Source organism: Lepisosteus platostomus, chromosome 9, assembly GCF_059453375.1.
Source record: "Lepisosteus platostomus isolate fLepPlt1 chromosome 9, fLepPlt1.hap1, whole genome shotgun sequence".
In the NCBI taxonomy this organism is placed as follows: Eukaryota; Metazoa; Chordata; class Actinopteri; order Semionotiformes; family Lepisosteidae; genus Lepisosteus; species Lepisosteus platostomus.
The window spans coordinates 54,655,160-54,669,856 of NC_142619.1; the positions used below are offsets into that span (position 1 = coordinate 54,655,160).

Sequence of the window (14,697 nt, forward strand, 5' to 3'; positions counted from 1 at the left end):
TAGGTTAGAATAGAGGACAAATAACAAAGAATAACACAATAAACACAGAACAAAAGCTATATACAATTAAATTAAAAATAATGTAGTTTAGGTTTCAAAAACAGACAGAGGGTTGGAATCTCACAAAGATTCCAAGAGCTTAATAAGTAAATAAGGAGATAGATTATTTAGGATGCCGTAAATCAGGTGAAGGATTTTAAAACCAAACCTAAAATTTAGAGGAAGCCAGAAGAGGAAGGCCCTAACAGTTGTGATGAGCTTGTAGGACCTAGTGTAGGTCTTGTTAATGCTGTAGCCTATAGAATAAAGGCTCACTGTGGGGGATCCTCTGTTTCGGGGTAACACAGGCACAGTGCTCAGGCGGACTGAAGGACTCACGTGTCTCGAGGCAGGCCACACTGCTGCCACTCTAGGATGGTGTGGGGGTCACCCAAGGTAGAGGACAAAGAAAAGTGGGGCGACACTGGCACTTGCTGACGCACGCACTGGGACTGCCATTCGGACAACACCTCCTGAGTGAGAGACAAGGAGGAGAGGGAGCAGGGAAGGTGGGAATGGGAAAGAGGTGGCAGAGAAGAGGAAACGGGGAAGCGGGGGAGAAGAGGACGAATGACGTATCCATTTGATTGATTGATCAAACCAATTTATGGATGTTACTCAACATCCACACACCATAGCCTTTGGATTTAAATGACCAGAAACTGAATGACTGTTGACCTCCCGTGTCCACTCCAGGACTCCAGGGTGCCGCCTGCCTAAAGTGAGTGGGAATGAGAAAGAGGAGGAGAAAGGAAGGGCGAGAGGCCCCCACCTGTCTGAAGGCGGGGGTGAAGGGCCCCAGATAGGCCACCATGCCAGCGCTCAGCAGCACATCTCCTGCAATGTTCTGGTACGAGTCCCCAAGACGACTGGCCACCTCCTGCCAGCGCTCCCTCTCCCCCCCGAGACTGCTGATCAGCCTCTCCGCACGCTGCAGCTTCAGCCTGGAAGAACACAGAGACCATTGACCCACCAGCAGGATTCCAGCTGCATTTGGGGAATACAGAGCACTGTTAACAGGCAGATCCACACAACAGCAGGATTCACAGTACTTTTTAGGAATACAGTGTGTTTTAAACAGATACGTCCACACACACCAGCAGGATTCCAGCTGTGTCTGGGGAATACGGTGTGTTTCTAACAGGCACATCCACACACCAGCAGGATTCCAGCTGTGTCTGGGAATACAGTGTGTTTCTAACAGGCACATCCACACACCAGCAGGATTCCAGCTGTGTCTGGGGAATACGGTGTGTTTCTAACAGGCACATCCACACACAAGCAGGATTCCAGCTGTGTCTGGGGAATACAGTGTGTTTCTAACAGGCACATCCACACACCAGCAGGATTCCAGCTGTGTCTGGGGAATACGGTGTGTTTCTAACAGGCACATCCACACACTACCAGGATCTCAGCTGTATCTGGGGAATACAGTGTGTTTCAACAGGCACATCCACACACCAGCAGGATTCCAGCTGTGTCTGGGGAATACGGTGTGTTTCTAACAGGCGCATCCACACACCAGCAGGATTCCAGCTGTGTCTGGGGAATACAGTGTGTTTCTAACAGGCACATCCACACACCAGCAGGATTCCAGCTGTGTCTGGGGAATACGGTGTGTTTCTAACAGGCACATCCACACACTACCAGGATCCCAGCTGTATCTGGGGAATACAGTGTGTTTCAACAGGCACATCCACACACCAGCAGGATTCCAGTTGTGTCTGGGGAATACGGTGTGTTTCTGACACCTCTGAATCCCTCCCCTCCTCTCTCCCCTGACTGGCCTGGTGTGTGTGATGCTGTCCTGGAGCTGGCTTCTCTCCTGCAGCTGGCGTGCCAGTCTCTCCTGCAGCCCCGCCAGTCTGTCGGTCACGGCACTGAGCTCCGATCTGGCGGCTGCCAGTTTTGCCTGCTGTTCTTCGAGCTCTGTCTGTGCCACGCTCAGACAGGCCCTCTTTGGTGCCACAATCTGAGACGATACATATACAGACCACTTCAGATGATGTCTCATTGTGATGAACTACAACTGACGCAGACTTTTTTTCAAGCGAATATTTTGATCAGAACCTCATCAAATTTATTGTGAAAGACGTTAAACGTCCATGAACCCCCCTCCCCAGAAAATAAAATGTTTTGATTGCATAAGTATTTTGTTACGGCACACTTAAATTAATTTGGGAGCACAAAATTCCCTTTTCACCAAAACTGGAATTGTAATTCAGCGCATAGGGACATGTTTGTCAAGGGGTGAATACTTTTGCAAGATGCAGTATATTGATAAGTGTCTATGTCTACTGTTCTGTGTTGTTTACTGTATGTGAATATTTGCTAATTGGTTCATCTGTAGTTTGATTTCCCCACTGTAGCCAATCAGTAAACAGAGGTAATGTTTTCTTCAAAGTCCTTTTGATTGGTCTGTTTTATATACATATTTTTTTTTCATTACACCACAGCTATTAATTACTTATTGCAGTTAATTGATGTCCGCAGTTGTGCTTTAGAAACACAGTAATGGACTGATCAGTCCAGTTGAATTGAGTTATACTGCATGTGGAGAAAAAGGAGAGAGGCCCTACCTTGGCCACTCTGTCATAGACCTCTATGGCCCTGACCCAGCTGCACAGCCCCTCACAGGCAGAAGACACTGCTCGGATTGCTGCAGGCTGGAACTCCTCACTGGAGATGAAATCCCGTCTGATCTGGGCCATCACACGTGGTGGGATGTTGTCCTTGTCAAAGTCCTGGGTCACAACAGTCCAGGCCAGAATCAGTCATGCACAACATGTAACACATACACTGACAGGCTAAAAACAATTGTAGAGCCAAGCCCTGTCAGTGTTGAACATAGAAGACTATGAAGGAACCTGATACCAATTTTCAAAATCCTCAGCTGATCCTCTTCGGAATCAACAGTGAAACATGAACCTAAAGACAACAGTGGAAACTACTGTAGGCGGAAGTACATTAAAACTGAGAACATGAGGCACTTAGTTACCCAAAGGGTTATGGGAGTATGAAACAAGCCACTCAGCCATGTTGTTGAAGCCAATATCTTGCCTGCCTTCAAGAAAAAGCTGGGTGAAATCCTTGGATCAATTGACTACTAAATATGAAACATGCATGATGGACCCCTCTTGCTCGTAACCCTTCTCATGCTACTCTACAGGAATAGCTGCTACCCCTGCACTCCTGTGTCTCTATTACTCACACAGTCATCAGGAAGGCCCCATTAATGTGATCTGCCTCACGTATTGTCTTCATTTCTTATTTGCTTTGGGACAGGAAGCAAACCAGACAACAAACTAGGAGAAATCTAATGGAGATTCATGAAGTTGCTCAAATTTTCAAACGGAGACCAGCAAACGGCCTTACACCATATACTCAGTGCCTAGCAAAATAGCCATCTCTGAGTGGCCTGTTCTCAACACAAAATGTTTTGTTTAAATATTCTAACTTCTCAGAATATATTCTCAGCTCTCACAGGTGGTACCTTTAGAGATTCTAGGAACTTCATGTCCCCCAGCATCTTCTTGGCGGCAGGCCAGTAGTCGTCAGTGCTCCTCCCCACGCTGTCCACCCTCTTCTCTGGCTTGATGCCCTGCCATACAGAAGGTCAAGAAATGGGCTCTCAGTTTCATTGGCCTCCCCTGTCTCCCTCCGCTGTACCTCTTTCCCAGCTGCTCAGACCTAAGCATTAGTCCAAACTGCCTCCCTGTCTCAGCTCTAACCTCTAGCCTGCACTCCCCATTGTCTCAGCCCCACTACACGCCGGGAGGGCAGTTTCTGTTAATCTGAGTCCTCACTTCCATCACCTGGTGATCCACCCAGCCTCTGTCTCTGAAGTGTAATGTGTTCCACTGCCTACTGCTACGTAACTCAGCATTTCACAATTTTTTCTATGTTGTTGTCAACACTACAGCACAGACACTGATGAATGAGGACTGCAGGGTGAGCGCCCCCTACTGGCCCCATGAACACCTAATCCAGCAGCAACCTTAGCTTTCTCCCATCCAGGTACTGACCAGGCTCACACCTGCTGGGCTTCAGTGGGGCTGCCAGGTGGGAGCTGCAGGGTGATTGGGTTCACCAGCATCCCTGCAGGAATCCTATGATTTGTGGAAGGGGTGGGCTGCTGGGCCACGATATTGGGATGCCACGTATGTATTAGCTAATTAATGTGTTTTTGTTCTCTAATTAACACACATAGAAGCGCAATGGACCTATTGATTCCACAATATCTGTGCTGAGGCAGCGCCCTCTCCGTCAGGTCCCATCTTGTTCTAACGCCCACTCCTAGCCACTGTGCGGTACCCGCTCTCCTGTCTGACCCCCTGGGCTGCGTCCCAGCCAGGCCCGCCCTGACCTTGAGCACGCACACGGCTGCCAGGGTGATGCGCACGCCCGCTGGGGGGTTCTGCATGGTCTTGACCAGCGTGATGTCACTGCCCCTCAGCGTGTCCAGGGCTGCCACCGCCGCCTCCAGGGCCGGCAGGGCCACACTCAGCTGCTGCTCGCACTCCTCCTGCAGGAGAGAGGGGGGGAGGCGAGTGGGTGTCAGGGAGGAGGAGATGGATTTTCGATGTGTTAGGTTATGTAGGAAAGATCTACAAAATAACTCCATCATGGAAGCATCTGGCATCGGAATACGTTAAAACACAACCCCCAGGGAAAGTTTTGACGTAACTTCGTTCTTCTCCTTGGCGGTACCTTGATGCTCTGAGCCTCCAGGGCTGCGCTGTTGGCCGTGGCCTCATCGGCCTCCACTTCTCTTTTCACGGCCTCAACCTCACGCGTCTCTTTGGCGATAACCCCCAGCAGCTCTTCGGTCTCTGCGCTGCGCTGCACCAAGAGTGGCTCCAGCTCCTTCAGCTCCTGCTGCATCTCGGCGATCTGCAAAACGCACAGCGCCCCCTGCTGTCACACCACCGGTACTACAACCCACTGAATTCCCATCGTTCTATTGCAAGCTCAGTCCTTGGTGGACACACTGCCAATGGCTTTCAATCCATCTGCAGTCACCCTTAATTTAACTAATAATCTATGCAAGGGAATCTATTAAACCCATGAAAATCATTTTAATAATCTGAACTCCAAACGGATCATGGGCCATTTTAATTCATTACATAATTAGCTCAATTAAGACCTCCAAATGAACAAGCTGATCCAGAGTCTTTTGAGAATGGAGTTTTGGAAATTTGCACAAAAGTGAGAGACTAACCTGTGCAGACTTCCCTGACCCTCTAGCCTAGTGAGATTCCGGGTGGGGAAGTAAGTGAGGTGGAGGGACTGACCTGTGCAGATATATACAGGTATGGATTTTGGCCTGGCAGTGAGGCTGAGTGAGTCAGTCGGACAGTGTGAGGCAGAGCTGCACGGGTTACCTGTGTCGAGGCGAGGTCCAGTCTCTCCAGCCCCGTGAGGTAGCGCTCTCTGTCGGTCAGCAGCTCCAGACGCTGTCTCTCCAGGAGGCTCCGAAAGGTCTTCAGCAGCTCCAGGTAGGAATTGGGAGTCACATAGGTTCTCCTTTGCAGGGAGGCATAAAACCTACAAAGAGCACCAAGCAACTAACCAAAGAACTATGGTTGATGGGCATTGTATTTCACCTTTGAAATGGAACAAAACAGAGTCCTAAAACATCATACCTGATAATCTGGTCTACAGTTGGTTATGCCTGCCTGTGCACCACAGAGGACTATTCTGTCTGTCCATTGCTATGCAATATTCGGCTCAAGGCGACAGTCAGATGGGCTGTCAATCAGTGCAGACACACATGTGATTCAACAGCTCCCTGCGGTTTGATTTGCTTGAGAATTGGACTTTTCTCTAGTGAAATGTGTCGGACTTGATATTAAGCAATGGTAAAAGATTTACAGCGGGAAAACAATTATTATCTTACTGTTACTAATGGACACAAAATTCCACACACTGACCAAACACATACCTAACTGTCGTGGGACAAGTCTGAGCGCACTGATTGACCCGCTGTGCCGGACCGCACTGACAAACACACTGATCAGTAGCGATTATTGGCGATCGTCACCTCTCAGACAGAGCAGCAACACTCTGGTGGATGTATTTACACAGGAAGACTGCTCCTGCCCGCACTTCCTGCGAGAGCTCCACATCATCCAGGAAGTGACATGCCACCTTCTGCAGGGCGTCGTCTGGCCAGGCCTGGGAAGAGAGATCAGAGAGGGTAAAGAAGGACAGAGGATGAGGAGAGTAGTGAGACAGAGATGGAAACAGACGTTTAGAGGATCACGGTTCAAGGAAGAGAGCGGAATTGAGCTCAGAGATTAGACACGGGTCCAGAAGAACAGCAGCGAGCGGGATCGAGAGGTTCACTGTAACCTGGAAGTAGTCAATGGTGCAGCAGTTGAGGAGGGCCGGGGCTCGACGCAGACGGTCTCGCAGGGTTGAGCCACTGGGACTGAAGGCCAGGACCACAGTGAGGAGAGAGCGAATACGCTGCACAAACGTGGTGTATAGAGAGGCTGGGGACTGTCCCTGAGTGGAAGAGAGCTGCTGCATCTGATTAAGAGAGGGAAGCATAGTTGCGTTATAACAGCACTGGGTCAAAGTTGAAGATGTATTTCTAAAATATGCATTAAAAATCTCAGTACAATAATGCTGTGGAATCGGCTGCACCGTCTATTGTATTGCTTTAGAAATTAGAGCCTTCCCATAACCCACTTCATCAGAAAGAAAACTGAAAATTGCTTAATAGGTTGAATGAAAGTATGAGAGAGAACAGCAAGTAGAATTCAGACGAGGTGAAGAGAGAGACACTTTGAGAGAAACAAAGTAAAGAAGTCATAAAAATACATTCAATGTGTAAGGAAAAAGACATATGTCCAGAGTGCAGTCTGAGCCCAGTCTTCAGTCATCAGTACTTTGATCCTGGGTTACGTCAGTGGGTTAGGTGACTGTGACCAGGGTCTCCCAAGTGATGCTTCACACCCTCCTGTCACGCCCAGTACAACTAGAGGACACTCTACTTCTCTCCTGTTCCTAGTTCCCTGTGATTATTCATGTCTTTCTGGTGTGTCTTGTTGTGTAGCCTATTTACTTCTTGCTTCTGCTCTGCTCCTCACTCAGCATTGAGGTTCAGATGTCCTGAGACCCGCCTAGCACCAGGTCGCCCCACGTCCGCTACCTGGGGGCATAGGTTTCTATACGGCATTTCCTGAACAGCTGAGCCTGGGCTAACCCCCATCTCGCCTCTACGCATAGGGTCTATTTTCGCTGTCCTGCCATTCCACGGTTCGTCCTTTCCGACATCCGTGACACCTCCTGAGAGGCAGTGTGGAACAGAGGTGAGGGCTCCAGACTCTTGCATTCAAATCCCTGAGGCTGTTCTTTACTCAGGTTGCTACAGCTATTGCCCAGCTGCATGACTGGATCTCCACGTCATTATTCAAAATGAGAATTCAATCTCAATTGACTTGTCTGTTTGAATTGCCACCCGAGCAAATTACTCCTTGATTTTTGACAGCTGTACTACTCTGACAGGTTAATTGAACAGAATTGTTCCAGTTTGAACAGAGAAGACTATGAGGAGCCTGGATTCAAGTCTGCAGAAGAGTGCGGGCCATAGTTCTCTGTCTCACACTCATGACTTCTAATGAAAGCAGATTTGAATTTGAAAGTCAATTACAAAGGAAGAGAGATTTGAACAGAAAGAGTCATGGCTAGCACTCAGAGTTTTTTTGCTCCACACAGCCTTTTGTATGGAGTATGCATATTCCCCACATGTTCACATGTTTTTTGTCTGGGTTCCTCTAACCCTCCAAAGACATTCTGGCTATGTTCATTGATGTCTCTAAATTGTCCTTGGGTGTTCGCCCGGTGATGGACTGGAGTTCCATCCAGGATGTGGTCCTGACCCAAATCTTCTGCTTCTGGGATAAGCTCTGGGTTGCTCTGACCTTTGTCAGGTATAAACAGCCTTCTGATGTTGGACGGGTGGAAGCTCAAGTAAGAGAGACTGAGGGAGAGACAGAGAGAGTGTGGTCTCACCTTGTGGATGATGTTCAGTCTCTCCTCATTGTCAAACAGCCCAGGGATCTCCCCACTGCTCAGGATCAGACTGAGCTCTTCCAGGAAAGACTCATCCTGCAGCACACACAGATCAATTAATGAACCAATCAATCTCTTCATTTCTTCTAAAAATAATATACAGTACCTTGCAAAAGAATTCACGCCCTTCCAAAGACCCTGCACATTTTGCTCAGTTACAAATGATGTATGCACATTTTGCTAAACTGAATAGTTCATAGTCAAACAAATTCCAAACTAAACAGGTTGATTACATACGTGTTCACCATACTTGGCCCATCGTTTTAGTGAGCACTGTCCTGCTCTTTAGTCCTCAAAGTGCTTTAGCATCAAAATTATATCTAGCAATGCAAATCTTAATACTAGCCTTAACCTTAACCCTCATCTGAAACCCTAAGCCTATCCCCTTCCCTATTACTACTAACTCAATCACTAGAATTGACTTTATCCCTAACCTCAGCCACACACCTGAAGGAAAGGGTTAAGACCGTATTGGAGGTCGGGTGGGAAAAAATGCCTGAGGAGTAACAGAAGTTGTCATATAAGATTTACGGAGCTAAACTGAGCCGGACTTAAAAATAATGTTCAAGGACTAGTGCGGAGTGGATATCTGGAGTTGTAAATGAGCGGTCTTTGTTCTGCGATATCTTTACTTAATGCTTTATTGCACAAATATGTTAACCGCTCCCTTGGAGTAGTATCACTCCTCAGGAAACGCTTCCTCCTCTGTGCTTGTTTTTTGTGTAACTGCTTGATGATATAAATGGGAAAGTCCCAGCTTAAACTTTGAATTGACTAGGGATCCTGTGGCTGATCAATTCCTGTGTGCATACATACTAAACTCACTGCGCCTTTCTCACAAACGAACTGACTGAGAGTGTGGATTTTCGACACACCTAACCTTAACCTTTCCTCTCCCGTTCTCTTTGTGCATCTCAGTGTCTCACTCTCTCGGCGTCTTGCTCCCTCTCTGTCCCTCTCTCTCTTGGGCCAGGTGCTGCGGAGCCACAGACTGACCTTGATCTGGTGGTCTGAGAACAGGAAGGCAGTGGGGGTCCCCTGTAGGCCCGGCCCCCTCAGCAGGCGTCTCAGGTCCTCATGCCAATCAGATAGCGAGTACGACCGCTGAACTTTGACCTGGAAGACCTCCACGCCTGACATGTAGGCAGCCAATCGCGTGGCAGAGTGCCGCCCACTACCTCCCATGCCTGAGGAAGAGACAGAAGGAGAAGCAGAGGAAGAAAGATGTAGAAATATTAGCCAGTCCCCAACAACTAACACTTAGAAGTCCCTCCATCCATTTTTTAGCCTCTTTACTCAATACAGGGTTGCAGCAGATCTGAAGCCTGTCCCAGCAAGCAATGGGTACAAAGCGGGATACACCCTGGATAGGATGCCAGTCCATCGCGTAGCACACACAGACACAAGCATCCACACACTCACACCAGGGTCAGTTTTCCCAGAAGCTAATTAACCTACCAGTATGTCTTTAGACTGCGGGAGGAAACACGTACAAATGTGGGTAAGACATTTGCTTCATGAAACTAGCACCCAGGAATTGAACCCTTGGGCCCATCACTGTGAAGCAGAAATGCTAACCACTGCACTGCCGCCCTGCCCACACATAGAGGTCCCGGCTATGGCTTTAAAAGCAATTGTCCAGTACAGAAATCAGCGCTCTTCTGGTCACTGGCCCTTCCTCGAACTCTACCCATGTCCTTCTTTCACTGCCTTCCCCCTTTCCTGTATCTAGTCGGCTAGAAACTAAGTCAAAAGTATAAATCAATAAGCTGTTCATCTGCAGGGACATTTCTGAGAAACTCTCATCAATACAACTACTGTAGATTGCTCTTTACAAACATACATGCAAGACTAGCCACCCAGCCAGCCCACAGAAACACCGTGAGCACTGGAAGATTTTAGCACTTCACAATCCATGGGACTGAATTCTGTGTGGCTCACCAATGAGCAGGGCATGTTCCCCTGGCAGCGCGAAGACTCTGGCCAGCCTGGAGATGTGCTCGACAGCGAACTGGAACAGCACCAGGTCCAGAGGGGTCTTGGACCCGGCGTTGTACTCCTGCAGATAGCTCTGCATGGCCTGCTCAGGGGATGACACAGACAGTCATGATGGTGCAGAGCACAGTGCATCAGCAGATGTATTCTTACACTTATCTGACATGCACTCTGCATGTTGGAACACTTCATCTCACTTGCATCGTGCTTCCCTGTGATTTCACTTTGAAATGCGATCACAATGAGGCCACACCTGTATCATGAGCTCTCATTTTCAGTATGATATTGGAAATGGACAGTGCAGAAGTGATACTCAAGAGTGCTTATACAAGACTAACAGTGTACTATAACCTTATAGCCCAACAATATACAGTATACTCTTTCCTTCTTCTCAGGCTCCCCGAATGGTTTAATTTGATATGGTCATTTTCCAAGAATTTCCATTCCAGAGGTTTCTTGGACAAATCAGTATCTAAATGTAAACAGGTCACCTCAGAGGGGAAAACAGCTTGGTCTTTGTGAATTGACTGTAAGAACAGTTCTAAACGACAGGAGGCCATTTGGTGCACATTGCTCAATTGGTTGTTAGTAGATAATTGAACAGGGTATCGTATCCAACTCTTTCTTGAAAAAAGCCGGAATTTATTTTGAAATCTTATATCAGGTCCCCATGTGATCTTTTCTGTTCAAGACTAAAAAAAGGTCTGTCCCTTCAGCCTTCCAGTATTTAATACCAAATACATCTCAGGATATGATCTTGTGACTTCTAGTGCAGGTGCAACCAATCTAATTATGCTGACGTTTCTAAAAATTGCATTCCCAATAGAAAAAACAAGCAATTGGCAATTGACAGCAACAGAGTCCAGATCTATAGACAGACCAAGATAAAGAGTTTTGTTCTTTTTGTCAACTATTGGTCTTATCAGGGTCGCATGTTTGGTCTGTTCCTGAATTTCTAAGTGTTTTACAAATGTCAAAATTGCTTAAAATTGGCCTACAGGATGCACAGTTTTAGAAAACAACTAAATCAGATTAAATCATTTGGGAGATCCTGCCAAGTAAGTAAAGTTTATTGATATTATTCTAGACGCTTTAGATAACACCCTTTAATTCCAGTCCAATTAGTCAAAGTGTAGTGTTCCAGAAAGAAATACAGTACCTATATTGTACGCTATTCTTTAAAGTGTTTTATTCTGGCAAACTGATTCAGATAAACACATTGAATTTATCTGTAAAAGCAACAAAACAATACAATTATTATCTATGTTAAAGCCTGTAAATGAACATTTCCATTTTCAGAATGAACCCCTAAAAAGCCTGACAATGGGTGATCTGATCATATAACATTAGGGGATTACAAGGGTTTTAGTAGTTTAAAAGAGAGTGTTTCTTTTTACAAACAGCAGATGGCAGTCTATAACTTAATATGGCATCATCTGAATGAAACCTCTGTCCAAAGTGCCCTGCTTTACTAACAGAACGGTCCTCTCTCCAGACAGCTGGTAATAACACCTATTCTAACCTCTGGCATAACAGTAACGCCAGTATCTGAAAAGGTAAACTACTGTTTAAGAGGTGAACCAAAAAATATTCCTTTCAAATGCTACTAAAACTTCAATAGTTGGACTGACACTGACTCAATTTGCATTGTGGTATAATGGAATGAAAATGATATGATATATGATATGTATGATAATTTTACTGCTGGATTACATCATGACATGTAAGTGTTTCAGCTGTAATTGAATGGAATTGGCGTTTTGTTTCCAGGGGTGGCACCCACACCCCAGATGTTCAGGTCTCCGGGGGCTTGAAAGTGTTTGTCTTCTTCATCGTGTGTTTTGTGTTTTCTGAGTCACATTGTACAGAACACAAGGTTGGTATTTGCAGATATGGTTTTTTAATGGGGTGGTCCTCTTCTAAACTAGAGGGGGTGGGGGGGGGTCTTCTGTCCCCACCAAGATGTGAAGGTGTTCCTGTCCCCAGCTGGTTTCTGAGGTTCAGACGTGTGGCTGTGGTGAGGTGTCTGTGACCAGTGTGTTGCGGTATTATTGCAGTGTAGCAGGGAGTGTGGCTGATGTCTCACTGTGAGTGCAGCTGTACCTTCCCTGATGGAGTGACCTGCAGAGCTGTGGAATGGCCAAGGGCAAAACAGGACATGGGAATAAGTCAAGAAATTCAGTCATGGTGCTTTTTTTCACATTTTGTGTTTCACGGACACAGGATGTTTAACAGGGAGTGTTAAAACCACGATTTTCAGAGCATTTTTTCTCTAGACCAAACATTGACTCCATATTTGCCTTCAAGACCAACATAATGCTTATCTTGTTTTGCCAAATTAAGTTCGATCGAAAACAATCATTTCAGTTTTCCACGGTGAGCAGGGAGACAAGGTAGTGAATGGCACAGGAGTGGCGTACTAAGTACTTCTTCGTGAAACCCCAGCGTCAGGGTGGTTTCAGGGGATGGGTTGAGATTAATCTGCACCGGTAGCATTTTGAATCTTCTTTTACATGTGTCTGCTGTCCGTCTGTCATTCCTGTTGTCAGCCCCTTGTAGTCAATGCCCCAGTGGGAAAATCCGGCGAGCCCAGTCACCAGTAGTGTCCCTGAGCGGTCAGGTGAGGCCCTGTGGCTGAAGTGGGAGACAGCTCAGTCAGGCCATGGGTCGACTCAACAGAGAGTCAACATGGCAGGTTGTTTGCTTTTAATGAAAGGTTCAAGATTAATGCCAGCCATGTCACCTTGCAGCTCCCACCTGGCAGCCCACTGAAGCTCAGCAGGTTTGAGCCTGGATGGGAGACCTCCTGGGAAAAGCTAAGGTTGCTGCTGGGAAAAAAAAAAGTGTTAGTGGGGGCCAGTAGGGGGCGCTCACCCCACGGTCTGTGCAGGTCCTAATGCCCCATTACAGTGATGGGGACACTAGGCTGTGAAAAGGCGCCGTCCTTCAGATGACACGTAAAACCGAGGTCCTGATTCTCTGTGGTCATTAAAAATCCCAGGGTGTTTCTCAAAAAGAGTAGGGGTGTAACCCCGGTGTCCTGGTCAAATTTCTCCCTGCCTTTACCAATCATGGCCTCCTTATAATCCCCATCTGTGAACTGGTTTCTTAACTCTGCTCTCCTTCCCACTGATACTGTATGTAGAGGCAGCACATGGAGTTCACATGGAGTTGCTCTAGGACAGTGGTTATCAAACTTTTGTCACCCACAGGCCACCTTAAGTATTTCTTTACTGACCATGAACCTCACATCGGACAAAAGCGTTGGGTCAGCTACGAGCGGGACGAAGGGGAGAGACCGATCCCCTTCTCAGACATCACCTTGTCTCCCTGTTCTCAGGCCACTTATCCATACTGATCAGTATCTGAGTTCATTTGAAATTGCTAAATTAAAACTGATTCTGACACGTTACGCTTATCACTAGAACGTAAAAATGACTCCACGTACAGACGACAAACCGTTCAGTTGCATTGCAGATACAAATGCTGATACCAATTGCGTAATCGGATGCAATGCTGATGAAAGATCGAGACAGAGTGAGCCGGGAGTACCGAGTACCGTAACTGCAGACGCTATTTCGCAAACAACGCGCATTTAGAAGCCACTTCCCGAAAGACACTCTGCCGTCGTGACATGACGGCGCAAGCGCTCCGTAGTAATATCATGAGTTTGTTTTTGCATCTAACAAATCAAAATTGGAAGAAAATCGGATGTTTGCAAAAAAAAACTTTCTATATGCTAAACTCTACAATTTTTGTGTTAAAAACAACCGGAATCATAAATTTAGCCAACATTTTAGTGGGAATCGCAATCCTAACCTTTACACCGATTATTTTGAACAGCATTTCAGCTGCATGTTACAAAAAACAAAAACTGGGCAAACCTGACGGCGAGGATGTCTCTTGCTACATTCACGCCTTTAGATTTTCAAAATATAAGAGGGAGTAAAAAGAATCCAAAACCCATCTGCCGACATACTGTACTCTGTTGATAGCCTTCAGCAGCAAGTGGGACCTACCTGCTGCAGTCTCTGGGTGTCTGTGATTTCATCATAGTAACGGGGAGCCCCTCCCTCCCCTTGAGATGGCAGATAATCTCCAAAGAAGAGGCCCCGGAGGTCCTCCTCGCACACCTCCCTGCCGCAGGCCAGGTGACCAAACAGCGAGGACGTCTTCTCCTTGAACTGAGTGCGCACCACTCCCTGGAACACACACACGAGCACAGCCTGTCAGTGCGCTGGTGAGTCTGTCGCTGTGCCTGGGGTCAGATATAGACGCTCCAAGAAGCTCTGCTGTCCATGAACCTGTCGCAACCCAGTCACAGGTGTCAGGTGACAAGAACTTAATGATAAATATCGTTGATATCTGGGAGGTTTTAAGGAGTGTAACCTGTGTTTGCCATCAAACCCTCGGTGAACGTTTGGTGTGGTGCTTGTGCACACGTGACGTCCCTCATGTTACAGAGACATACAGTCCAAAGCTGCCGATAACTTCAACCAATTTAAAATTTAACCAGTATGTTAGGAACTTTGGAAAACACGTCTTCAACAGGAGCAATCAGCACAACTTCCCCTCAACAGG

General features: G+C 46.9%; 1 protein-coding gene across 5 annotated transcripts in view; it reads right to left on the reverse strand.

Annotated features, from left to right (window-relative positions):
- Nucleotides 1-14,697, reverse strand: part of LOC148655268 (dynein axonemal heavy chain 3-like) — a 237,770-nt gene that overhangs the window by 17,929 nt on the left and 205,144 nt on the right. For all 5 annotated transcript variants that reach the window (XM_088645659.1, XM_088645658.1, XM_088645657.1 and 2 more), the window contains 14 exons: nt 14,136-14,318; nt 10,063-10,201; nt 9,118-9,308; nt 8,062-8,157; nt 6,394-6,573; nt 6,083-6,216; nt 5,424-5,586; nt 4,750-4,932; nt 4,406-4,564; nt 3,533-3,640; nt 2,619-2,783; nt 1,827-2,011; nt 812-983; nt 379-512 (listed from right to left, as the gene is read on the reverse strand). In XM_088645659.1, coding sequence (XP_088501785.1) covers nt 379-512; nt 812-983; nt 1,827-2,011; nt 2,619-2,783; nt 3,533-3,640; nt 4,406-4,564; nt 4,750-4,932; nt 5,424-5,586; nt 6,083-6,216; nt 6,394-6,573; nt 8,062-8,157; nt 9,118-9,308; nt 10,063-10,201; nt 14,136-14,318 — 2,192 coding nt within the window. The remainder of the gene's footprint in view (nt 1-378; nt 513-811; nt 984-1,826; nt 2,012-2,618; nt 2,784-3,532; nt 3,641-4,405; nt 4,565-4,749; nt 4,933-5,423; nt 5,587-6,082; nt 6,217-6,393; nt 6,574-8,061; nt 8,158-9,117; nt 9,309-10,062; nt 10,202-14,135; nt 14,319-14,697) is intronic.